At 36.0% G+C, this 27,955-nt stretch overlaps 1 protein-coding gene across 2 annotated transcripts; it reads left to right on the forward strand.

Moving 5' to 3' along the window:
• The first annotated feature begins 245 nt into the window (after positions 1-245).
• LOC150106042 (BTB/POZ domain-containing protein 6-like) lies at positions 246-27,184 on the forward strand. Of its 2 annotated transcripts, XM_090393783.1 has the most exons (4): positions 246-2,394; positions 8,070-8,111; positions 17,760-17,995; positions 25,466-27,184. In XM_090393783.1, exons 2-4 carry the CDS (start codon positions 8,076-8,078, stop codon positions 26,121-26,123), a joined length of 930 nt encoding a protein of 309 aa, XP_090249909.1. In that variant the 5' UTR covers positions 246-2,394; positions 8,070-8,075; the 3' UTR covers positions 26,124-27,184. The 2 variants fall into 2 exon arrangements, with proteins under 2 accessions (XP_090249909.1, XP_090249910.1); XM_090393784.1 differs by lacking the exons at positions 246-2,394; positions 8,070-8,111 and adding an exon at positions 10,583-10,822.
• Positions 27,185-27,955: the final 771 nt, after the last annotated feature.

A 27,955-nucleotide genomic window follows, 5' to 3' on the forward strand; every position in this document is an offset into this window, starting at 1 on the left:
TCTATGGGGGGGGGGGGGTTGAGATTTGGGGATCGTGCTGGCCACTTAATTCGATTACCACCTCGGTCTCCAGAAGTATTTCCGCCCCTCGTTCAATGTGGCATTGTTTGAAATAATTATAATACCGGATGAAAACTCACGTAAAATATTTATTAGCGTAGGTGTGGCATTGTCATCCAGAGAAATGAATTCTACGCCTACATCACCAGGGAACAGTCGAACAAGACGTTGAAGAACTTCGTTGCAATTAGGTCACCAGTCATAGTCCTTTTTTTACATCACCTGTAGCTCGGTGCTTCCATTTAGCATAATCGTTCCTAGCACCGCCGGATCTATCCCTCTCAAGAATATTCTCGCGATGATAAGCAGACCACTTTCACACCAGATCAAATGTGGTCTAGAATCGAAGGAAAGAATAAAGCGACTCTCATCTGTGAAGAGTGCCCATTGGTGTTGTGTCCAATTTTTATGGATACAACACCACTGAAAAGTGCTATACGATGAGCTGTGGTTAAAGGAAGTTCCTCTTGCAGCTGTTGCCCCCACAACCCAATTAGGAAAGGTGGACCTTGAAGATGTATTATGATATATTTTATGTATTATCTTTTTTATTTTTTTTTATTAAGGATTTAAAAACTAAGATCCTCAACTTCCCACTCAGTCTACTAAAGCTAGATAGGGTTTGATGACCTCGCCTACTCTCTATAATGGAATAAACGGCTATATATTTCTATATATAGACGTTTAACTATATTCACCATATATTTCTTAGTTTGGACAGGTTCACGACTGGATGGTGTCAAGCAAAACCATATGTTGCACCGGTAACATATGGTTTGGCTTGAGTCTATACAGCAGTTTCTGTTGGAGAGGAGATGATTCATTAGTTAGTGCGTTTTTATCCCAGTTGTCTAATTGCACTATTTGCTGAGAAATATATTACACTGACTGCAAATGCCTCTGTACCTTATTTAGTGATAAAATAAAACTACTTGTTTTTCTTGTGTCTTAAGTATAGTGACGCTGTTGGGGAGGGCGTGTAGTTTACCGCAGGAAGCGAGTTACTATCGCCAGGACGTGAATGTTGTGGCGATATTGATAATGATGCATTGCCGAAAATTGCCACGTACCACCCCGTGAAGACCTTTCGTGTACCCCACTTTGAGAAACACTGCTTTAGGAGCACCTGTAGGTCTGTCAGTATAGACGAATCCCGTTGGTCAGAAAGAATTGGGTTCGATTTCCGTCAGTGACGTGAGGAACCTTTATCTGGTCTCCTTCAACTAAAGGTGAGTTAACCGGTCTCATACGGTTGTGGATGGTTGTTTTCCCAGTGATTCGGGTTTTTCATCCCTAGAGACAGGCAAACCAGTCCCGTTAACACACACGGCTGCAGTCATAAAATATATTACGTCAATGAAGGCAACGGAATACCACCTGGCTCATAATCATCTCCCTAATAGCTATCCCCACCAGCCGTATGGCTGAGGGAATATGATTGTTCCTTTAGGTGTGTGAATGTGAAACCGTTATTTAAAATATCGTTTTATTACTTGACACCTGCAAGGGTACCAAGGGCTCATCCTGGGAAGACACATTTCTCCATCACACACAGTTTTTTCTAGTCAATTTTTCAACGACACAATGACACTGATACCTTCAACACACATCGCTATCTATTTTCCACCACCAATATTATTTTTAATCTATAAATTTTGTGTATATGTGTGTATTGTGCTTTGTTGGTCGATTTGTTTATATGATAGGTGAAAATATCGAGTTCCTTCCCTCCTCAACAACAACACAAAAAAAAAAAAAGAAAAAAAAAAAACAGGCTACCTCCGTATGAGATTGTTTAACTCACCTTCAATTGAAACGTTATGAGACAATACATTCTATTTCCAGAAATGTTTCGAATATCAGTTATACGAATAATGAAAGTTGATAAAGGCATGTGTATAATTCAAAAAACGTAAAAAGAAAGACAAAAATAAGGTACAGCTTACAAGATTAGTTGAGACCCCCCCCCTACTTCCTCAAACTCTGCTGTCATAAAATTAATTTACCGACCACATCAGAGTTGCTTCAATAAACGATATTCCTGAATTGAGGCATCTGCATTACTGTCATCTAAGCTTCAAAATCGGCATTGGTCTCGCTCTTAAGGTAAGCGACTGTTGCATTTTATTGTTTTTGGAATTGCTTTCTTAATGTTTTAACCTATACAAATTGTTTTCCCCCCCTAAGAATAAATTCTCAGAGAGTTTCGATTATGGCTTGTTTAACTTTATAACTTGGTATTCTATAAATTCCATTAAAAATTAATTACTTTTGTAATTTGTGTTATTCCAGAATAAGAAGGATGAGATCCAATTTCTAGAGAATTGTCTCCAGGTGGGTTTATTTTTCTTGAAATAAAAGAAAAAGGCACTAGAATAATAATAATAATAAAAAAAAACAATATAGTATAAAGGTCATTTCCTTTATCAGAAATTTTTATTTTTATTTTATTTTGTTTTATTTTTTTGAGGGGAAGCAGTCTGTATTAATTTGATAAAATTTTAAGGAAATGGCTCGATAAAATGATAGTGAAAAAACACGCATATTTTTATTCTTGATTTGGTCTACGTTTACTAATTGGAGGTATTTCTACCCAAAGGGTATCGTCGAAACTGACTAAGCTAAGGAGGCTCCAACACACGTGTGCCATAGTAGAAAATTACGAGGGTTGTAAATAAAGTAATGGCAACACTATCAGGAGACATACCTAGTAACTCAAATATTACTCTTGACAGATAGTGGCGCTATTGTAGGTACTGCTCATGAAAGCGACTCAGCCAATTCTAACAAGAGTCCTTTTGTGGAGGACTGGTTAAGGTCAACGTTTCACTGTGCAACGGTCCAGGGTGTGTTCACGAAATTAGAAAAACAATCGTGGTTCAAGGTCCAAGTTGCACGAGGTAAAACTGCGTGCTGCTATTATCGTGGTCTTTGGCAAGCCTCTGGCAACTGCACAACTGTATCGGACTATCTCGAGATCAGCCAGTGCATTTTGTAAGGATGGACATCACCCGGGGGACAATCGCCATGCAAGACGACCCCTAATTTCCGATGAACATGTTTATCTTGTTTGGAAACTCCTCGCGGTTGATCGGCGATGAAGTGTACGCCAAATGGCCCAGGACACTGGAATAAACCACCAAAGTGTTTAGCACATCCTAAAAGAGAAGCTTGGTATGTATGTGCAAAATTTCAGCTCGACAGATTCCACATCACTTGAATGAAATGCAAAAATGGCAGAAGTAAGTGGTTGCTGGCCTCCATCTAGAACTATACGAAAATGAAGGGGGATGCATTCCTGAATCGTATCGTAGCCATTGCTGAAACTTGGACAAGGGTTTATAAGCCTTTATATGAAGAGATATTCCAGCGAATAGCACCATTCAGGATCACTCCAGAAAAAACTTCGCTAGGAACCAAACAAACATGAAGTCATTCTGATAGTCGCTTACGAATGTTCAAAGTTCAAAGTATCATTCTTCATCATGGTATGCCCAAGGTCAAACTATTTACGCACAGTACTATCGACGATTTCTGGGTCACCACTTGCAACCGGCTTTAAGAGAAATCGACATTTTTTCATGGGTTTCTTCAATGACAGTGCACGATGTGTTGCAGTTGATGACAAAGCGACATATTTCACGGGTTTCTTCAGCATGTTTGTTTCACGAAAATGCACGATGAGGATGAAAAGGACATAATTCATTTTCATCTTCACGCTTTACGAACGCGCGCCAGGAAGAAATGAACTCTGGAATATACTATATATATGTATATGTATATGTATATGTATGTATGTATGTATGTACACACACACACACACACACACACACACACACACACACACACACACACACACACACACACACACACACACACACACACACACACACACACACACACACACACACACACACACACACACTATCTACCATAAATTGCCTGGACACCCCTGTTATTTAAAGTTATGAGTGGGTAATAACATAAAAACTGGTGTACAGATAGCAGGAAGCAGTATTTTATCGTAGCAGTTGAATACTGTTGGTATGGCAACACAACGGAACTCAGTGACCTCGAGAGGTGTCATCGTTTTCATATCGATAACATATGCATACGTGTCGTTGCTGCTCAACCGCAGCATTCATAATCAACGGTTTTCGAAATGATCAATAAATGGAGACGTTCTGACATCACTAGTGTTGGAAAACACCCAGGTCGGCAGCCAAAAATAACTGATATGGACTGGAGAGTGTTAAAACGAGTGGCATGCAATAATCGGCACATACCATCCGTGATGAGTTCCAGAGCACCAGTAACACCACGATAAGCACTAATACTGTGCGAAAAGAACTTCGTTTACTGGTTTTCAACGGAAGAGAAGCGGTACACAAGCCGGATATCACAACGAAGAACAAGGTGGATCGTCTGGCCTAGTTTACCAACTGATCAATTGTTCAGTTGGTAAACTGAACAATTGATCAGTAGAAAATGGTACTCTTGAGCGATGAATCAAGGTTCACGTGTTTCCACTCTGATGGCAATGTATGGGTGAGGAGGCAGCCTCGTGAACGCTTGTTACCACAGTGTGCTGTACCCACAGTAAAGTTTGGTGGTGGAGGAGTAATGGTGTTGGGTGCATTCATCTGGTTTGGAGTTTGACCACTGGTCACTGTCCGTGGTTCCATGAAGGCAGATCAGTACCATAATATTCTGGATAATCGGGTGCCGCATATACTGTGGAGTTTTCATGGAATGGACCCGTGTTACTATCAAGACGACAATGCTCCATGCCACAAAGCTGCAACTGTTATGGAATGAAAAGATGGGTGTTAAACGACTTCCCTGGCCTGCGCAGAGCCCTGATCTCAACCACATTGAACACCTGTGGAAAGAATTTGTCTGTGTGTGTGTGTGTGTGTGTGTGTGTGTGTGTGTGTGTGTGTGTGTGTGTGTGTGTGTGTGTGTGTGTGTGTGTGTGTGTGCACTCCGCTCTTTACATTCATTTAACTTCATAAAAGCTTGACAAATGACAATACATTTCCTGAACTAAATCACTCCTGAATTTTTTTAATAGCTCTATGACTGGGCATCTGTTTTTACTGTTTTTTTTACTACTATACTACCAGAATAAAAAATCATTATTGGGAAATATTAACAATTTCCCGATTCACAAGCATCCATAGCGAATTCTGCTATGGATGCTTGTGAGTATCTTTAGGAGGGAGAAGAATTTCATCTCCCGTTGTGATACCACAGCTCCGCTTATTTGGGGCCTGATCTGGCTTGAAAAAAAAATGCTTCATGTGTGCTCTCTAGAGTATGGTTTCCTAACTATGAAATAAATTAATACGAATATATAAAATTAATTTAAAATAAAAAATGCTTACAATTATAATTACGGCTATTATAGCCTGTTTTTGTTAAGGAGTGACCCTATTTAAATACATTGGCTATCAATACTCAAAGGGGTATATATATTTTTAGGGCATTATTGGTGAGTACAGAAGGCAATTAAGGTAGAATAAAAGAGGTGGAAAAATTTTGGTACATACCTTTATTGATTGTATGATGTCTTCCACTTCCATGATCTCGCTGAAGGTTGTTTACAAGCGGGGGGGAGAGTAAGAGGGGGAAGGAAGCGGGGGGTTTGCACGCAGGAAAGTGATTTTGATAACCCGGGTTAATACTAATAATATATATATATAAATGTATACATATATTAATTTGATTAGGGTGCATTTTTGTGGGGGGGAGGAGGGGAGGAAGGGTAGAAGACTATTGTGGCAACTGGGGCAGGTTTCCTCCCCCCCCCAACAAAAATGCACCCTAATCCAAATTAATATATGTATACATTTATATATATATTGTTAGTATTAACCCGGGTTATCAAAATCACTTTCCTGCGAGCAAACCCCCCGCTTTCTTCCCCCCCCCCTCTTCCTCTCCGCCCCCGCTTGTAAACAACCTTCAGCGAGATCATGGAAGTGGAAGACATCATACAATCAATAAAGGTATGTACCAAAATTTTTCCACCTCTTTTATTCTACCTTAATTGCCTTCTGTACTCACCAATAATGCCCTAAAAATATATATACCCCTTTGAGTATTGATAGCCAATTTATTTAAATAGGGTCACTCCTTAACAAAAACAGGCTATAATAGCCGTAATTATAATTGTAGTGGTTAAGAGGAGTAACATGGGATTTTTCCCAGAGACTATACTTAAAAAATGCTTAGCTCACCCACAGTAAGAATGTACAATAGGTTTACGGAAAAGTGTCTCGATTTCTAAATAGGGACTTTCACAGTATTTAAAAGACGCCTATTCGTAACTTCTCTTGACATGTAAATGGTGTTGTACTACAACAGACACACAGAACGTGACGACTTGAAGGTCCAATAATAATCCATGAAGACAAAGATGATTGGGGACCCAGTTCTGCTGCATCCTTCTACCACGCTCGAAACTGAGATGCATATGAACGATGTCTCTGAGTCCTCTTAATTGCAATCCAAGAACATCTCAGGAGTTCTTCTGGGAGGCGAAATTATTACAAACCCCTCAAAAGAAAACCAATCAGTGGAAAAGATATTAAACCATCTGCACTACGAAGTTATTATTATTATTATTATTATTATTATTATTATTATTATTATTATTATTATTATTATTATTATTATTATTAAGAGAGACCTCCAGGGAGTCAGGGACTCAATGAGGGAGGACACATAATACACGCACCACTATCATACTTACTCTTGAATTCATTCTCATTGTTGCACATTCTACGTCCAATGGCAATCCATGCGAATCACGCGCCCCCTGTGAGAGAAAAATCTAGCCCTCACCCCTTCTTAGCGCTATTCATTCTCAGCATCCAACGATGCCCTATTGTCCTTTCTCCAACCTCCGTAAAATGAAAAATTCCCTCAACTGAAATCCTGTATGAACCTTTCAGCAGTTTTAAGTCTCAATCACATTACTCCTTTTTCTCCTGTTTGCTGCTGTCTGCAGTCTACAAATTCTCAATATGTCATCATAATCAGTATTCCACAATCCTGATATCATTTTTAACCACGTCGCCATCACTATGTAAAAAACACGTCACTCCTCTACACTTCGTATCCATCAAATATTTCAATGTAATGTCAATGTATTACAATTTTAATATGCACTTCGCACCCATTGTAACTTGGACGTATATATACGTCCTGGCCGGTTTTAACACTCTCCTTTTCATTCTCTCCAATATATCAGAATCACGAGGGAAAACAGGAGACCAGACTTGCACACAATAGTTCAAGTGAGTTCTTATCAATGCCTTCTAAAGAGGCAAAATGACATCCTTATCTTTACATGTGAACGTTCGTTTCAGCATTGCAATTATCTTTTGAGTTGTATTTGCAATGCTTGCTACATGACCCCTGAACTTTAAGTTGCTATCTACTAATTCTCCAAATTCTCTAGCCTCATCTATTTCTTCTAGCATAATCCCACCAATATAATACGATATGGGATATCTAGTCATGCCAAAATGCATGACTTTGTGTTCAGTGATATTGGACTTTTTTTAAAATTGCACACCAGCAATTATTTAATATTATTAAAATTTAAAAATTTTTAAATTTTAATAATATTAAATAATTATTTAATATTATTAAATAATATTAAATAATTAGTTAATAGTTATTTAATACGGCTACAAAAGCTTTATGCTGATTAAGGACGTCACAGTAAAGTGAAGTAGCCTGATACTACAAAGAAGATAATGCCATGGGACCACTGATTTTATTTCTAAATGGTTACTGTCTTTAATTAGTCTTGTTTATTTCGTTTTGATTATTTTACTTTTATAATTCATTTAAATGCAATTGTAGATTGAAGAATTAAATATATCTCATACAGATTTGTAAATACAGTGCATTCAATTAAAAGTACAATGTGTTCGTTGCATTGAGAAATGTATTGTCACTTGATAACGAATCAATTACATTTCTTTTTGTTTCAGAGTCATATGAAAAGGATGTATTCATCTATGAAACGATGCAAGGTAAGTATTTGCTATTTATATTCATGGTTAGTAATATACGTATTTTAAAATAATAATGAAATAACCAAAATATGGACAGGGACACCTATTCGTTGATAGGAAAAAATCTCTGTATGAACGCTTTACAAGAATTAAAATTCTTGTAAAGCGTCTGAGGCCTGTGTAGCTCAGTGGAAGTGGCGCTTGAGTCCTCTGCGCTTGGTCGAAATTAGACTTAGGTTCAAGTCTAGTTGCCTACTAGAGGAACTTTTTCTAAGTCTATTATCGAGGTTCCCGAGTTAGTCGATCTCTGGCACGGGAAAGCGGGTTTTTTTCTCCCGGAAACTCGGGTTTTTCGTCCCCTAAACTCAAAAAAATCGACTTTAGTACCGACGTTATTTTTCAGACAGTAACATATCCTGTTAGGATTAGGTACCGAGAGACGGCAGCACTTGTTGGCTAACCTCTTCATTGGTGACTGCCTTTAATTAGTGATAGACATGGGCCAACAATCTCTGATTGGCTACCAGTGCAGATTGAACTGCTCACTCAGTCTCCAAAAGCTAGATAGGGTATAAAGTCTCGCCTACTCCCTATAAGGGAATAAAAGGCGTTAGCTGATTTTATTTATTTAAATGTCGTCTGTGACGAAAAATTTAATGGGCTGCTTTTTTTTTTTTTTTTTTGGTAGAATATTATTTTTTGTGTGTTTAGCTTATAGATATAAATATTTTACAATGGTGCTTCCTTCTACTAAAAAATAATAATAACAATAAAACTAGTCATATTAAAAGTAGGCAAAAGATAACCCTCGCTGTTGCTTAACTCCCGGTTTTATAAATGTGTTTATTTGCAATATGGCGAAACTTTTGTTACTTCTTATTCATTAAAGGCATTGAAGCTAAACAGCTGCTCAGCAAATAATTTGTTATTTCACTTTCGTATTTATTTTAAAAAAATTTATTTGAATGTATGCATTTTCATAAGCACTCGATTTCCATAGTTACTAATGAAGCGTTTGAGACATTTTTAGGCTTTTGATGTCAAACGTTTGCACGAAAGCACAAGAAGGATTAATTGTCAAACTCTTCATACATAGTCCTCTGTATAAGGTTTGCTAGTAATAAATTAAAAATGACAAAAAATAATTAAAATTATATTAATTATATATTTCTCTTTGCTGTCTAACAGCGATGATTTGCATTATTAACTGGAGATGGAAGAGAATTTCTGTAACTCTGAATGATTTCCTGGAAGGTCGACTGCACTTACCAGAGCTTTAAAGTAAAGGAGTGCTCCATATTGACAATCATATTGGAAACAATAATAACTTTTATATTTAAATGTACTCAATTAAATGAATGTGGAAATAGAGTTGTTTATTTCTTATGCTTATGTTTTTCTTTCTATAGATTTCCTAAATTGTAATCACATATCCATTAGAAACTATGGAATTTTTAAATAGAACTATTAATATTAAAATAAGACTATGGTATCTGAAGGGACACATAAAAATACCAATATTTCTTTTCGACGTTAATGTCGTTTCATCTATTTATAAAATTGGAACCTGCACCATATTTACATGGAAATGTTGTTTTTTTTTTACAGTATTATACCAAGTAAGCTGATTAGTTAGATAAAATTCACCAATGAAACGATGTTTTACTGATCGATGTTCTCTACTATCAGCCGATTGTCTCCGTTGGTGCAGTACAAGTTTTGAGTGAGATACTAAGCACTAAAACTGTAATTGAAAGCACAGCATTCATATAATAGTAAAAAAAAAAAAAAATTCAACTGACGCCTTTTTGTTCCTATATAGGAAGTAGGCAAGGCCGTTTTTCAGCCCTATCTAACTTTTGGAGACTGAGTGGGCAGTGCAATCTCCACTGGTAGCCAATCAGAGATAGCTGGCCCAATGCTACGACTAATTAATCGGCACACAGTGAAGAAGGCGGGTAGTAAGTGCTGCCATCTGGTGGTCCCTAACAATTTCGAGAACGAAAAAGTTCCTCTAGTCGGCGACTAGATTCGAACTCCTTTCTTCGTGAGGTCAAGCAGCACTATAGAGTGCAAACGCCACATCTACTAAGCTACACTGGCTCTCATATAATAGTAATAATAATAATTCAAAATGTGGCTTAGACAAGTTGTATAGACAAAAATACAGATCACATAAATATACATCAATTTTAATTTAAAAATATATCATTATGAAAATGTTTTGCTATTTATTATATTTAAATCGTATCCGATTTATATTATTTTATGCATTAATTAATTTACATTAATTGAAGTAAATTATATTTATACATTTATTTATTAAACAAGTTACGTTAATCTTACATAAGCATTTATATTAGCAAAAAGAACTTAGATAAAATCCCTGCAGATGGCGCTCTAATCATGTGTACTAGAGACACAAAAGCTGAATAATGAAAGTTTCCTTATCCAGCTAAATGACTGTTGCAGTTGTAACGTAGTAAGATCATAGGTGAATGGTCTGCTGTACAGAATTACGTCACCATGACATTGCTTGCACGTGTGTGTAACAGTTCAAGGGCATCCTTCTAACACGCGTAAACATGACCTCCAGCTAGCCTCTAAGTGTTATGTTTAACGAAGTCATCGATGTGAGATACAACGCTTTCTTACTGACAAATAATCAGTAAGTTGTTCTAAAAATCGGATCGGAGATCACTCGTAATATTCATTTTAGTATTAAAGAGGTAAGTAAAGTGTTTGTTTAGTCACTGTAATGTAGAATGCATTCTCCAATACGGTTTGCACTGTACTGTGGATATTCAATAGATATTTTCCTCCTGTATTTATCTGTTCTTAAGGAACAATTCGTTGTTTGAAATGTAATATGTATATATTTATATATTATTTTCATTTATCAAATTCACAAGCTGCAAGTGTTGTTAACAACTGATTAAAACGATCGAAAAATTTTAGCGCACTGCATTGCTAAGCCTAACGGATAGCATACGTAAAGGTCAATTGCAGGCGCAGATCCGTACGGAATTTCCTTCTCTCTCTCTCTCTCTCTCTCTCTCTCTCTCCCTCTCTCTATTGGTGTTCACGTATGCGTTAGAGAAAGAGGGTTCACGTGATCTGACTGACGTGAAGTGTTGGTAGCTACATTTTCTGCTCATGAAATATTAAAATAGAAACCGATAATTTTAACACGGCCTGCTCAGTGCAGCAAATTTCTGTACTGTTTCAATTAACATACGCTATCTTTACTTAGTTCCATTAAAAGGATCAGATAACTGAGATCGAGGACATTTTAATATATTTTTCTACATTTTTGAATTCCTTACTCCTATTCAAATAAATACTACATAAATGCAATATTGTAAATAACAAAAAAAAAAAAAAAAAAAAAAAAGACCAGTTGTGTGCTTGTTCAAGATTTTCGTGATTCTGTAGTAGGTTTATAAATAAATAATAATTCATGGGAATAATTCACGTCATCTTATATGAATATGGATATATATTGGTATCTTTTATCGAAGTTGAAGCTTTTAATGAATGAATAAACAAAGCAAGCTTAGAACAGAAGGAGAATGATTGAATATTACTTTTATTATTGTGTTATGCGCCCTTAAAAGCTGCAGAATATGAAGCAAAAGATGCATTCTATAAATAAAGAAAATCAAACTGAGAAAACAAACAAACAAACAAATGAAGCATACACGAAACGATATAACTATCATATTAAAATTGAGAAGGAAGAAATCCTTCCCAATCTCTGGTCGATCTCTAGCACGGGAAAGCGGGTTTTTCCTCCCGGAAACTCGGGTTTTTCGTCCTGTAAACTCAAGAAAATCGACCGTAGAACCCACATTATTTCAGACATTAAATATATTGTGTTAGGGTTAGGGACCACGAGATGGCGGCACATTTGAGCCGTCTCTCTTCACTGTGTGCCGCTTAATTAGTGATAGCCTTGGGCCGTCTATCTCTGATTGGTACCAGTGGAGATTGAACTGCCCACTCAGTCTCCAAAAGTTAGATAGGGCTAAATGGCCTCGCCTACTCCCCGTATACGGGAATAAAAAAGGCGTTAGCTGAATTTTTTTTTTTAAAAGGAAGAAATCTCTCTCTCTTCCATCTGATTCAGACGGGTTGTGTCTACTCCTAATGAGGAGTCACGGCGAAATAATACAGCCGGCACGCCAGTCCTGTGCTGCAGGCCCTAATTGAGGTATTCATGACTGTCGTCCTTGGGTGTTCACGAGGCCGGTTTTCCTGCTTGTGGAATGAAAAAACCCCAGCTAAACTAGGGAGAAAACCACACTGTCTGTGCTCAAGAGCAGCTAACTTGGCTATGGCTGAGGAAGATCCTTCAGCTCTTCACGTCTCCGAGGGAATCGAACCTAGGACACTCTTTCCCCAGGCATATGGTTGCGAAGCGCACAGCCACTAGGCTAACCGCGCGGACAAGGAAGAAATATATTCAGAAATTGAAAGCCGAAGCCTTCGATATTAATGGAGAAAGATTGATTAATGTGGTCGCATCTAGATATTTATTAATAAGCAATAGCAATTTTATGTCAGTAAGGAAATACTGTGAGTAGACGTATTTAAATAAAATTATAATAACGGAATTAACTCACGTAAAATATTATTTATTATTAAAATTTTCGCCTGAGTATTGCAGGCATCTTCAGTACGTGTAAAAAGCTAATCAAACAATAACTGACAATTCCACAAGGCGCCACCTAAGTAGCTAATGTTAGATAACTAAAAAAGGTCATTAATATTAATATGAATATATTAATATTCACACACACACACACACACACACACACACACATACTATTAAAAAGTTAGGAAAGATTAGCTGATTTAAAAAGAACTATCTCTCACAAAGGGGATAGACGTAGACCATCGGACCTGTTTAAATTAGGAGAGTGAAGTAAAGTTTCACATGTTTCTTTATAAAGCCGTTCCATGAGGAACCGACTTTTGTGAAGGACGCTTGTCATGTTCCAATGAACTCCATGTCTACTGTTGATGGTAAGCTCTGCAAGTCCAGACTGTTCAGATTCTAGGTATTGAATATAAGACTTGTGTTCTTTTAGTCGAATAAAAGCAAATCTTCCTGTTTGTCCAAAATGAGATAACCCACAAGAGCAAGGAATCAGGTAGACACCTGGATAACAGATGTGGAAGCGTGTCCTTTGGAGAAGTCAGAAAGGTGGAGATTTTTCTGATGGGTCGAAAGGCAACAAACATATTTAGTGGTTTTAAAACTTTTGCTATGCGTTTACTAATGCCTTGAACATAAGGGATAGGAATACGCGTTATTTTTTCTGTATTTGAAGAGGAAGAGATACCTCAAAGCTCTTTTGATGAAAGAATTCTTATGACCATTTGATAAAAAAGAGGAAATAATATATTTCAATTCTTTCTGTAATAGTTTCTCTGAAGAACAAAAGGAGTGGGCCAGATGAACCAGTGTTTTAATAGTTCCCGCTTTTGACTGGGATGGTGATGAGATTCAGCATGGATATAATGGCCTGTATGAGTCTCCTTCCTACAGACCGAGAAATGTAGGTTACCTTCTGGTTGGCGAAGAATTAAAAGATCTGAAAAGGCTAACTATTTATTTACTTCTAGAGTGAACTGGATCCTTGGATGAAGTGCATTTAATTTATAGAGAAACTCTTGTAATTAATCCATCAGAAAAGCCATTCCAGATAGCAAAAATGTCATCTACATATCTGAACCAATGAGTTGGTCTAGGTGAAATGTCAAAAATATTGTTCGAAGTGCTCCGTAAAGAAGTTGGCAATAGCAGGAGAAATAGGATTGCCCATTGCTATTCCTTTATTCGAAGTGCTCCGTAAAGAAGTTGGCAATAGCAGGAGAAATAGGATTGCCCATTGCTATTCCTTTATTTTGTTGATATAACTTGTTTTTAAAGGAAAAATAACCAGAATGTATTACGAAATCAGATATTTTAACAATCTCTGAAGGAAATTCTTGTTGCAGTAATTCAATGCTGTCAGATAAAGGAACATTAATCAATAATAAAACAACATCTAAACTAACCATAATATCCGAAGCATCCAAATGAAGATCCGAAATTTTATTTTTGAAATCCAAAGTATTTTTTATATAAGTAGCAGTTCTTCTAGTTGAAGAAGTGAGTAAATTTCATACAAATTTTGAAATTTTATAAGTGGACAACCTATAGAGTCTACACCTGGTCTTAACGGAATACCTGGTTTATGAACTTTTGGAAGACCATACAATCTAGGTGGACGACCGAAGAAGGTTTTAAGTTTTTCTTTTGATCTTCATCCCATGTAGATACATTATCTCTAAGAGAATTAAGTATTTTTAATTGACTGTAAGTCAAATAGTCGCGGAGTAATAGAGACATTTTCCTCTCTTATTTCATCTTTTCTGTCTTGAATAACCACAGCTTTTCCTTTGTCAGCTTTCGTAATTATTATTATTATTATTATTATTATTATTATTATTATTATTATTATTATTAGTCAGTGCTTTAAAATCAGATTAGGACAAGGAGGTTTGGCATTAAAAAGAATTTTTGTACATTCGAAACTCGTCCTGTTAGCTGTTTTTTTGGGGGGGATAACGACCGAATACCTCTGCCTGTGCTATGAAAAAAATCCATCAGGGGTACCATATTCGGATCAACGGCGAAATTCGGAAAATGGCAAAGAAAATATTATTGCGCTTATCATTACGTGATACCTCTAAGGAGTCCAAGAGCTTATCGAACGAAGGCATTCCATAACACCTATGTACTTTACACCTCCATTTACACAATGTTGCTATCCGACATTCATCCCCAAACTATGAAATTGAGAAAAGAAGATAATTCAACTTAGAAACGCATTTAGCATTCATAGATTATTTAAATTAAAAAAAAATAATAATTTTGATAAGATAGACAGATATAAATTCTTTGATATATTAAACCCATTTGCTCGTAAATTTATTAAAACCGCTCTGCAGCTTATATGAGAAACCAATAACTTTTGTAACTTAATTTATAATCCAAATAATTATCGCTCTTTACTTGTTTGATTACTTTATTATCTACTACTATTTCAGTTTGGATGGGAGTTTTTTTTCCTGCGAATACCATGGTGTTTATTTATTTTTTATTTGAGAGACTGGCATATTATATTGCTTTATTGTTAAATTCAGTTCATATACAACTTTTTGTAAAGTGTCCTCAGTTATTCCAAATATCACCTGGTCGTCTGAAAAGATTTCAATTCTTTCTTTGTTGGTTAACCATTATTCTTTGATTATTTCATTCATATATATATATTCCATTTTGGAAAAGTGAATATCCTTGTCTAAGACACCCTGTTTGACTCTGTTCTCACTTTTTTTTTTTATGTTTATTGTTGTTTTCTCATATTAGCTGTAGAGCCATTATATATAGTCTTCTCTTCTAAATAGATGTCACATCCACCTCCACGCGGTGCAGCCTGGAATAAACAAACAGGACTTTCCCCACCGAGTATCGAGGGTATAACCATAACATCAGGATTAGACGAAATGCCTTTCCTAGTTCCGATGTGAGGGCCAAGGTGTCAACCGCACCACCATACTTACCTCATTTTGGCTGGTAACCAACTTGAGGGAAATGGTATTATTAGAAAGAAAATAAAAGGTCCACATATGAAATCATTAACGGACAAACATTGGCTACTAGAGATGACTTAGCTGGAAACTTTCAAATAAGTGGAGAGAGAGAGAGAGAGAGAGTACTTAAAGTCACTGATCATCTGCGATGAACCTTTTGTAACTTTTGAACTGTAAAGTTATCACAATTCTCAGAAATATTTAAGCTCTCATTAGGATAGGCCTGATGAACATTTTACAAACTGTGTTGCACTTTTAGTATTATATCACATAATATGTATTAAGTACATGATATAAAAACGTCAAACCAAATTTGATAACTAATGGTATTCGAATTTTGAATGTATTTCGAATAATGGTATCTTCCTATTTGGTATTCTGAAACTACATTCGTGTTCAAAAGCTGATGATTACTTATATATGAAAACATTTTCATGACACAGCCAAACGTGGACGTACATTTCTTTCCAACATACTAATAAATTATTTTGCACAAAAATGTGTTATAAATTTCTGCAAAAGTTATAAATTTCCTAAGGACGTAGCTAACTAAGCTAATTAATGTGTACAGTGCTTACAGAAAATTATGCGGAGAGACATTTCAATATGGGATATGTCCACCACGAACTGCGATGCAGCTCTCACAACGTCGTACCATACTTAACACCAAGTGATTCAGGAGTTCTTGAAGCAAAATCGCCCACTCCTCCTTCAGAGACAATATAATGCCTTGTTTGTTTCCTGAAGGGAATTTCGAGCAGCAATTCCCCTCCATATTGCGTCCTAAACGTGTTCTATGGGGAGCGTGCTGGCACTCGATTCGATTAATATTCTCACTCTCTAGAAGTATCTCCACTGCTTATGAACGATATGGTGTGGCATTGTCATCCATAAAAATGAATTCTTCGCCTACAGCATCACAGAACAATCGAACATGACGTTGAAGAATTTCGTTGCAGTACCTTCACCAGTCATAGTCCCTTTTTCTAGTACGGTGCGTCTATTAAGCATAATGATTCACCACACCATGACCCGGCACCGCTGTATCAATCCATTTCAAGAACATTGTCGCGATGGTAAGCAGTACTACTTTCACGCTAGAAATGTCGTCTAGAATTGGATTAAAGACTAAAGCACTTCTCATCAGTAAAGAGTACATTAGCACATTGGTGTATTGTCCAATTATTATGGATACAACACTACTGAAAACGTGCTCTAAGATGAGCTGTGGATGAGAGGACGCAGACTGCAGGACTTTTAGCATATAGGTTTGCCGCAGACGTCTTGCCACAGTTGGTCGAGATATTCGCGTACCTCTGCTTAAATGCAGTAGACTTGCAAGCTGACCTGTCGTGTTTCGTCGATTTAAATGTTGCTGTTATAACCAAAAATCTGTTTCCATGTTCTGTGACAGGACGAGGGCGACCTCTTAGCAAACGTTTGGGACACATTCCGTTGGTTTTGAACGCTGTTCAGTGCCTGGATACACCTCTATGTGCTATTCCCAAATTATCTGGAAATATCTAATTCTACGGCCTTCTTGAACGTTTCCAATAATTCTTCCTCCCGTGAAATCATCTAGTGATGTCTTTGAGACATTACAAGATATCCAAGTTTCCAACTTTATTCCTTCACGAAAAGAAACTTCCTTCAAACAGTTAGCTTATCGCAGCCTTTTGCCTTTTATCCTACTGAGTGCTACCACGTGACCTCTTTTGAATGCGTACCCGCTTCTACTCGAAATGGTCAGTGTCACAAATTACCACAAGCTGATTCGTCTGCATTTGTGGTTGTAATCATCAGAAATAGTTTGTCCTTACGTTTTGGACACAAGTGTACATTACATTACATTCATTTTTTTAAAATTCATTTTTTTTAAATGAATTTAATCTAATGAGCGCATTGTAATCCCAAACTGTTTTTAATTTACGTATTTTGCAGATTAATTTAACAGTGAACGAATTATGAGATTCCGATTTATTCATTGTAAAATATTTTCCTTTCTCACATTCTCTCGCTCAGATAATCATGGAAAAGAAAGTCAAGGGAAGACTCTACTCCTTGTTGAGAGATCCTCAGTATGCTGATGTCACATTTATAGTGGGTGAAGAGGAGCACAGAGCAATAGCAGAAGTCCACAAATTGTTACTTGCTATTGCAAGTCCGGTATTCGCCGCCATGTTTTATGGCCCATTAAAAGAAAAAGGAGAGATAACGGTTCCTGACGTCACTCCTGAAGCATTTCAAATTATGCTCACGTAAGTCATTCGAAAACTATTCTTATTGCACGTTAATATTTGTGTTCGTACTTGTTTGTGCCCATGTATATTACTTCGCAGGTGTTGCAAAATGCCTATTGTACAGGGTTCTCGCATATGTGGTTAGCAAAATGCCTACCACACATGCGAGAACCCTGGCTGGCACGGTGCCAAGAAGAGTCAATTCATATTGAAGGGAAGAAAGGAATAAGGCGATGTACGAATTCGTCACCAACACGTGAAATCACCTGTTTTATAAATAAATTTTCCAAGTGTTGTATTGTACAAGCAAAATAGTTACCACTTTAAAAAATAGAATTTTCTTTAAAAGAAAAGCTAATTTTCTGACGTATAATAACCAGTCATCATTGATTATCCTATTATCGGAATAGATTCGCCTTTTTCTGCCACGCGCAAGTGTCGAGAGGTCTCGCATCTCGCACCAACCAACAACCTAGTTTGAAATCAGACCTAGATCTTTGCAATTTCCGGATATCATTGATATTGACTGAACTACTGGGCTACTTTGCTGGAGGAAAGTCATTGTTTAACGCATTTGATAAGTAAAAATAATGTCGAAAATCATGGGAATATGCTTCGCTGAGCATTCCTGAACACTCAGCACTGTGTAGCTTTTTTCCTTTGTCATGGTCATTTGACCATTTCCGGGGCGATTTCTTACGAAATACATCCCAAAGGTGTTTGAGAATGATCATTATATCGTTTGGAACAAATGTCTGTGCACTCACTCTTTTCCTTGAACTTTTGACCAGTTTACATTTTACATTGCAAATGGGGCAAAAAATATAAAAATCAACTTGGTGGTAGCTTCAACCAAACTCAGTCAAGTTATTACGTTCTTTTCCAGTAGGTGGAATCAAGTTTGTAGGTTCCAAAAAATCTATCTCTGATATTTTTGCCGTTCCTAAATTATAATCACAAATATAAATCAATTTATATTTGTGATAGATATTGGAAAATTAATTTAAAAAAAAAAAAAAGGTTGATTTCATTCATTAAATTAAAACTCCTGTAAGGCGAGTTCTAGGAAAATATCTTGTTCTCATAAGGCTGTATTACCCTTCAATATACGTTTCCATGTCTATTCTAGACCTCTATGAATCACATGTTGTTTAATTGAATAAATTTCAATAGTCAGAGGTGCAGACAACGGAATCCACATCTTAGGATATCAAGAGATTGTCAAGAGGCAATCTCTTGATATCCTAAGATGTAGTAGTCTATGAATCTTGTCTTTTTTATTCAAACGCTAAAACAAGTAACTCCTTTGTATATGCAAGACAACCCATTATATTATTAGTACTAACTCATTAATTCATAACTGTTTATAATAAATGTTATTGTTATTGGAAATGTTATTTTTTATGTCTAATTGAAATAACAAACAAAATAGTAAAAATTATGTTGTATATGTTATATTAAAAACAATAACAACCATATGTTTCTCATCCAAATAATGTCTATTCTTTGTCTATTGTCTATTATTATTTATAACCAGCTTGGACCATATGAATCAGATATTTTTGACCATTCTTCTTGCACCCGACTTACACTTCGCTTCATTCCACCATCCTATTGACATAAGATCGGGATGATGTGAGCAAATCTAGTTTTTCAATATCATTTTCTTCAAATCACGTCATCATAGCAATTGCAGTACAATATGGCGCTTTGTCTTGTTTTCGTAAAGATGGTACAATATATAAAGCATTTATCCAGAGGTGTTACATATCCACTAGGGATCATCCTTCTAGACACAGTAACTAAGTTCGTGCCTTTGGCAGCAGAAATGTGGTGATTCAGAGATAAATACAGTTCTAAATCAATACACCTTTGCCACTAAAATTCACAGTTGGGATGATAAATTCGAACATAGACGTTCTCAGTTAATTATTTAGTCTATCGTTCAGTTTCCAGTTATCGGAAAAGAGTGTAGCATAATTCGCCGTTCCATATCACAGACTTGCAGCGCTTTCTAAGTCAGTTACGATGGTCTTTTACACAGGTGTATACATGTAACTATGTACATATGATGTTTGTCATATGCACACCTCTTCCGTAATATTCAACACTGTACAGCATATTCTGTAATATTCCACTAATAACATAAAATTACTGTAATTTCTGTGAATTCCTAGTTGATATCTCATTTCATACTGTCCACATTTCTGTATCATCCTTTCCCAGCACTGTTAGCTTCCTCGGTTCTCCGTAAGAATTTTGACTGCGACATGACTTTCTCATGTCTATCTCATGATAATGTTGCCTAGACGTAGGCAACATTATCATGAGAGGGATGGGATGATATCTTGCGCCAGTATGTCTTCCTAAATTCTTTAGTCTTTTTTCATTTTGCCTTTGAAAGTTTACAAATAAACACTCGACTGGATATAGCTGATTTTCTTGTAGCAGTATAGGTGTTTGACGACATGAATATACATTAGTGCATAAATTTATTTAATTCTAAAACATATATATCTAAAACATAAAATATATATATATATATATATATATATATGGAAAACCACTGTAGTTCTTAATTCAAATGAATAGATTTATGTTTCCTAATGAATGTATTAGAGTATGCATTTTTATTGACTGCAAAAGTATGTACCTATGGATAGTGTGCATTTTGCTTACGTTAGAGTTGCATGTCTGTGCCACATACTACTGCTAACATTAGCAAAAATATGTTCTAATGGGTTAAAAATGCATGTATAAGTATATGGACAAAATCATTTATTTAAAAAGGCGATAATTTTCGAACCTGCTATTTTTGATGACGATGAAGATCTATTTTGAATCACTGGGTGGGAACCTTTGTGTAGTCTACATCAGTGCTTCCCAGCAAAAATTAAAATACTTCACGGCCCCCCCTCGAAAAAAAATCTTAATAGAGAGATATATTATAATATTTATTGTATTTATATTCAATACAAAACATACACAGCGAATATTGCAAAAATCAAATGCATATATTACATTTTTTGCTTCTTACCGTTTGGTTCTGAAGACGATGCGGACTGTTCTGGTAAAATATGAAATAGTCCTTTTTTTTGAGTCTGTTTCTGCTTCTTCTGATTGTTCGCGGGAATTTTTTTATATTTTTTATCAGCCACTTATCCATCTCAGGGTTAAATTTTTTAACGTAGAATAGATCAAATAATATCACCACTTACCGATACTGGCACACCACAGACTGATAACATGAAATTAGTGAATATTACCTGAATAAGAGAATCCCTGGACCAGGAACATTTTTCTCTTTTGTGACTTTTCTCCCCTTTACGGTAATTAAGCCTAACGCGAAACAGACAGCAAAGGCAGGTTATTAAAACGTGCATATGATTGGTGCGGTATTAACAAAAGATCGCGCAAAAAGATAAAAGCATAGCTGACTGAGTCGAATGCTAACTCTCTTCAACCGAATGCCATATGTTAAACTTATACAGGGTGTTCGGGATAAATTTGACATATTTATAATTAATTATATTTTTCCGTAAGTTACATGTATTAACACACACTTCTCTTCATTTAAAAGTTTGGACCCTTCTTCATTCATATACAAGATGTCAGAAAGGATGGATAGCTGGAACCCACCTGAATCATGGAAGAGAATAACTTGTATCATGATGATTCGTGCCCGCCATCAAAATAAGGATATTACGACTGCTGCCCAATGCTCCCTGAATACAGTAAAAACAATCAGGAATGAACTAGAGACTTGCAATGGTGACTACGAGGATGTAGCAAGAAGAAAGATCCCTAGCAGACGATCTGATTGCGTTCGTACAGCAGAATTCCTCGCAAATCTGCAGGAACAGGTGTTGAAGAACCCTGGCATTGGAATTCGGGCTTTGTTCGTGGAGTTGCTAACTGTAGTCAAGCCCTGGATAACAAGGGTAGGCAATGGTAGGCCGTATGTATGGCAGCAGGATTCGGCCCCTTGCCACACCTCTGGGAAAAGTCAAAAATGGTTGTCTGAAAATTTCTACGACTTCACCAGTCCAAATGTTTGGCCTCCAAACTCCCCAGACCTTAACCCCATGGATTATTTTGTATGGGGCGCAGTTGAAAAAGACACCAATCGCACTTCCAGTAATACAAAAGCCCAGTTAATGGATAAAATTAAAACAGTTTTTGCGGCCCTTCCCAGGGAGACTGTAGCATCAGCTTGTTCGAGGTTCCGAAGCAGAATTGAAGCTGTGATCGATGCTAATGGTGGTTATTTTGAGTAAATCTTGTTGATAGTATTGTAATTAACTCTGCCTGTAATGTTTTTTTGTCAATTCATTAAATTTAATAGATACAAAGAAGATTTTCTTTTTCCTTACGAAACTGTCAAATTTATCCCGAACACCCTGTATATATACTTATATAAACTTATATATATATATATATATATATAGTACTTCGTTTTAACACTTTTACAAATTTTAACACGCTTGGTTGAATTTTATTGCTGCCTTGGGAAATCGAACTCACACACATCTAATTAATAGCAATAGTTTTTAGTTAGATACTGTGTTTGCCCATGCAGCATATGGTTTTGTTTCAGTCTATACATCACAGTTTCTGTATGAGGGGACATGTGATTCATTAATTAGTGTGTTTTTATCCCAGTTGTCTCTAATTGCACTATTTGTTGAGAAATATATTACACAGACTCCTCATACCTTATTCACTGGCATAATAAAAGTACTTGTTTTTCTTGCCTCTGCAGTATAGTGGCTGTTAGGGAGGGGTGTTGTTTACCACTGCAAGCGAGTTACTATCTCCCCACATGAACTTGCTTAAGCTTTTTTTCATGTGTGAAGTATATGCGAAACTTTTATTGGTAACAGAAAGCTAGCTCGGATGACAGTGATAATATAAAACGAGTTTTGATATGTATATAAAGTCAATATCAACAGTCCCTGATTACGAACGCGTGATGAACCTAGGACAGGAAGATTTGGAGCTTCCCTGGAGAGCATTCGAAGTGCAGTGATAATACAATTAACCACTGTTTTGAAATGAAACATATGAATAAGCAATATTTACTAATATTCATTAAGCGCCGAAATACGCAGGAAGCAAAGTTTGTGAATCAACACCAATGTGTGAATTTTTCCATTAAATTATAAAAAATAACAAAAAAGAAATAATAAATAATAAAAGTTAAATACGTTTCTTTTAAAATAAAAAAAATCTACTTAGTCTTAAAACATTTTAAATTTGTTTTCATTATTTCACCGGCCCCTCAACAAAACCAACGTCCCCCCCCAAGGGGGCCGCGGCCCACAGTTTGGGAAGCGCTGGTTTATATGACGCTAGATCTCCAGAAGATGACGACCTTTAATTTAATTCAATTTAATTAAATAAATTATAAATTGATTTAAATTAAATTAAATTAATGCATTTTATTTTTCTCAATCAGTTCTGAATTGGTTGAGCTTTGAAGCAGGCTTTCATTTTTTTCTTTTTTTTTTTCTCAAGAATTTAACAACCCAGATTATTTCACCTAATAATATGAGATGGTGGCAGTCTTCTGTACTCTCCTCCAATTTAGAATTACGAAGGTGGGAACCGCTTACCTACCGATTTACAGAAGTGGGAATTTTTTTAAAAAAAATTCATAATGTTCCCTTTGGGCAGCAAAAAGACTCTTGGATACATTTACTGTCATATTTAAGAGGATTCCTGTTATTGAATTTGAAGTTTCAAAGCAGGATAGAAAGATGTCATTATATTGTCTGAGCTTAGTCTTGCACTAGATACATTGGATTTTAATAAAAAAATATAATTTAAAAATAAATAAAAAGTCGCACCACACAAATAGCACACAAGTGAAGCTGATGGTTGTGCACGTAATGCAATACGAAGATGAATAAAAATAAAAAAAATTGAAAGATATTGTACAACTTGCTGGAGATTTTGGCTACATCCTCAGCACATCACGATACAATGGTTTGGAAAACCTGGTAAATAGTAATGAAAGAACAAATAAAAACAACAATAAAGATATAAACACGATATAATGGGTATATGTTTGTTTGTTTGTTTGTTTTCTCCTGAAGTGAAATTTGCACAAGCATGAAATTTTGACCATATCCACGGAAGGTAAGTCTATCGTTATTTCTTTTTATAATACGAGGGTGTGAAAAGTTCTCGGCCTCGACCATAGATGGCAACACTATCGGTATGATTTTTTTTTCTAAGTTGGTGCATCTGTCATAAGCATCCATGTGAAATTGCAAGTCATTCTATCAAGTAGTTTGTTTTATACAGCTGTCTGAAGCAAAAGTGTTGTCTGTATCCCTTGAAATGGATAAAATTGAGTATCGTGCGGTTATAAAATTTTTGTAAAAGAAGGTTTAACCCCAAAAGAAATTCATTCGAAGTTCATAAAAGTTTATGGACACGCCTCTTCTTCGTTTTTGACATTAAGAAATGGGCTGCCGAGTTCAAACGTAGCCGTACCAGCCTTGAATATGATTCACGTGAAGGACGTCCAAAAAAGTGTAACAACACCAGAAATCATTGATCAAGTGCACGATATGGCATTGGATGACCGGCGAGTCAAAGGGAGTGAAATTGCTGAGACTACAGGTATTTCAAAAGAACGTGTAGGATGTATTTTGCAGAAGAATTCGCACAAAAACGCGCTCCCACGAAAATCTGAACAGTGCTTGTAGCATTTTAACAAGAATAAAACTGATTTTGTGCGTCGCTTTAGTACTATGGATGAGACTTGGATTCACCATTACACACCAGAATCCAAACAGCAGTCAAAACAGTGGACAGAAGCCGGTTGTTCAGCGCCAAAGAAGATAAAGTCGATTCCATCAGCAGGAGAGGTCATGACATCGGTGTTTTGGGATGCTAAAGTCATTTTGTTTAATAATTATCTTGAAAAGGGTAAAACAATAACCGGCGAATATTATTCCGATCTTTCAACCAGACTAGACGAAAATATTCGTGAGAAAAGATCCGGTTTACAGAAGAAAAAAATCATCTTTCATCAGGACAATGCACCTGTCCACAAAGGAAATGGGAAAATCAAACGATCTACACTATGAATTTTTGGAACATCCACCCTATTCTCCAGATTTGGCTCTCTCTGACTTCTATCTCTTCCCAAAACTAAAACTCTTCCTCGCTGGTCAGCGTTTTTCTTGGATGGCAGCTGTAGAGGGATATTTTTGAGATCTTTCTGAGAACCACTACAGGACGGGATAATGGTAATATTAAATGTATTAGTCTTAATGGAGATTATGTTGAAAAATAAAAATAATTTTTAAATTATAAATTCGTTTTTTCATTGTTAGGCTGAGAACGCTTCGGACCACCCTCGTATTAAAGAAATAATAATACTTTTAATCAATAATGCCAAAATGATGGGATTTTAACTTGTTATAACTTCCCAATGCAGTTTCAATTTAATTAATTAATTAAATTATATTTTAGGTACCTGTATACAGATGAGATTTCAATTCCTTCAATAGACACCGCCATGGAAGTGCTGTATGTTGCAGAGAAATACCAAATCCCTTATCTTAAAGAAAAGAGCGAAGAATTTCTTTTGGAACACACAATAGCTGAGAACGGATGTGTTTGTAAAGTTTATGAATTTGCGAAACGTATGGATCTGCCTGCCGTGATTTCTAGATGCCTAGACATAATTGACAGATACACAGAGATCGTTATTAAGTCATCTGATTTCTTGGATTGTCCAAAAGACACAGTAGAGGTCATCGTTAAAAGGGATACTTTGACAGTTCAATCAGAATATTCTCTCTTTTATGCTGTTTATCAATGGGGTTTAAACGCCCTCGCTAACAAAGAGATAGAACAAACAGTAGTGAATCTGAGAGTTGCGCTATCCTCTGTATTGAAATATCTTCGGTTTTCTGTGATGTCCACAAAAGAACTAATTTACGTTGCTGAAACTAAATTATTCACGTTTGACGAGATGGGTCCTCTTTTAGGCAGAAACGTAAATACTGGAACATCATTCATGTCTGTTTCATCTATTGGCAGCAACATCAGTACAAAGAGAAAATATCTTTATGACTCACTTGGAATTAGAGAGATATGCGACGAAGTGCGTAATATGAAACTGTAAAACATAATTCGTTCTGGTGACTAATATTTCAAGTTCCGAGTGTACAGTTATTAGCATGTTGAAGAATTTATTTGATTGACTTTTGTTAATTTACTTGTTAATAATGAAAAGAAACAGTTCGTCAGAGGTGGCCCTCATTATTATTTGACACCTTCAGGGAGTCAAAGGACTCATCGAGGGAAGGCTCTACATCTCCGTCTCCACCATCTGATCCCAATCACCAACTGACCCCAACTACACCAACGCCATCTACCGCCGACCACCACTAATATTTCCACAGATAATCACAAACATCCATGCCCACGAAGGGATTCGAACCTGCAGCCTTTTGACTGGAGAGCGGATATGCTATCCACTCGGCCAACCACGCCAGCTATTATATTTATATAACTGTCATATTTATCTGTTTAATAGATTATTTATTATATTTCACACGTATTAAATTTAATTTGTATATGCCAAATGATGACATCTAATATATGATATTAATTGTTGTAGTGAATGAAGTAGATTAATTAATTTATTTCAAAAAGTGAAATACCTTGAGTTGACATTTTTAAAACAATTATAACACCGGAGAAAACTCACGTAAAATACTTTATTAGTGTGGAAGTTTCACCTAAGTATCATAGGCATCGTCAGTATAAGAATAGAAATCAATATTCCAATTGAACATTAACAGACAGTTCAAAAAAGCGCCACCTAAATCGATAATGTAAAATAAATAAAAAATAATATATATATATATTCAGCTAACGCCTTTTTATTCCCGTACATACAGGGAGTAGGCGAGGCCGTTTTTAGCCCTATCTAACTCTTTGGAGACTGAGTGGGCAGTTCAATCTCCACTGGTACCCAATCAGAGATAGCTGGCCCAAGGCTATCACTAATTAAGTGGCACACAGTGAAGAGAGACGGCTCTACAGGTGCCGCCATCTCGTGGTCACCCTAACACTCGTATTTTATGTCTGAAATAATGTGGGTTCTACGGTCGATTTTCTTGAGTTTACGGGAAGAAAAACCTGACTTTCTGGGAGAAAAAATCCGATTGTCCATGCCAAAGATCGACTAACTAGGGAACCGGTATATATATATATATATATATATATATGTATATATATGTATATATATATATATATATATGTATATATATATATATATATATATATATATATATATATATATATATATATATATATATATATATATATATATATATATATATATATATATAATGATTAGCTACTTAGGTGCCGCTTTTTAGAATCGTCTACTAATGTACAATTGCCATGTTGTTGTACTGGATATTATATGATACTATGCGAAAATTCTTCACTAATGAAGTGTTTTACGTAAATTTTCCTCCTGCGTTATAATTTTTTTAAATAGATTAATTTTTTAAAATTCATGTTACCATACATCATATAGTAATTATGTTCTTAGAATTTTTTGTTATCATGTTTTAAATAAAGTTAAAATGAAATTTGGTTTCTTGTATCTGTATTTCCTGGTGAATTTTTTCTTCTCTTAAACATATTTACTCCCAGTCTTTATCCTTACCATAACCTGTCAATGTAGAGTACCTAATGTACTATTAATATTGTGGCTTAGGCGAAAGTTGTGTATGCACCACTCCCTCAGAGTTTTGCCTTTGTGTCGATAAAAATCATTGGTGTGTCTGTATCTTGAATTTTGTGCTTATGCCTACAATGCTTGTAGGTCGTATTTTGCATGGCTAGAATGGTTGCGCATTCTTTGATTACTAATATATATTACTTCCGATGTTTGGAGGAATGGCATTATGACTTATCTGCTGAAGAAATAGCAACTTC

The sequence above is a fragment of the Typopeltis vanoorti genome, chromosome 6 (assembly GCF_054136105.1).
Source record: "Typopeltis vanoorti isolate ZY-2024b chromosome 6, IOZ_Tvanoo_1.0, whole genome shotgun sequence".
Classification (NCBI taxonomy): domain Eukaryota; kingdom Metazoa; phylum Arthropoda; class Arachnida; order Uropygi; family Thelyphonidae; genus Typopeltis; species Typopeltis vanoorti.

Coding starts and splice junctions, on each gene's coding strand:
- LOC150106042 (XM_090393783.1), top strand. CDS start 8,076: ATGAAAAGGATGTATTCATCTATGAAACGATGCAAG. Junction 8,112..17,759: donor CATCTATGAAACGATGCAAG/GTAAGTATTTGC, acceptor TCTCTCGCTCAG/ATAATCATGGAAAAGAAAGT. Junction 17,996..25,465: donor GCATTTCAAATTATGCTCAC/GTAAGTCATTCG, acceptor ATTATATTTTAG/GTACCTGTATACAGATGAGA.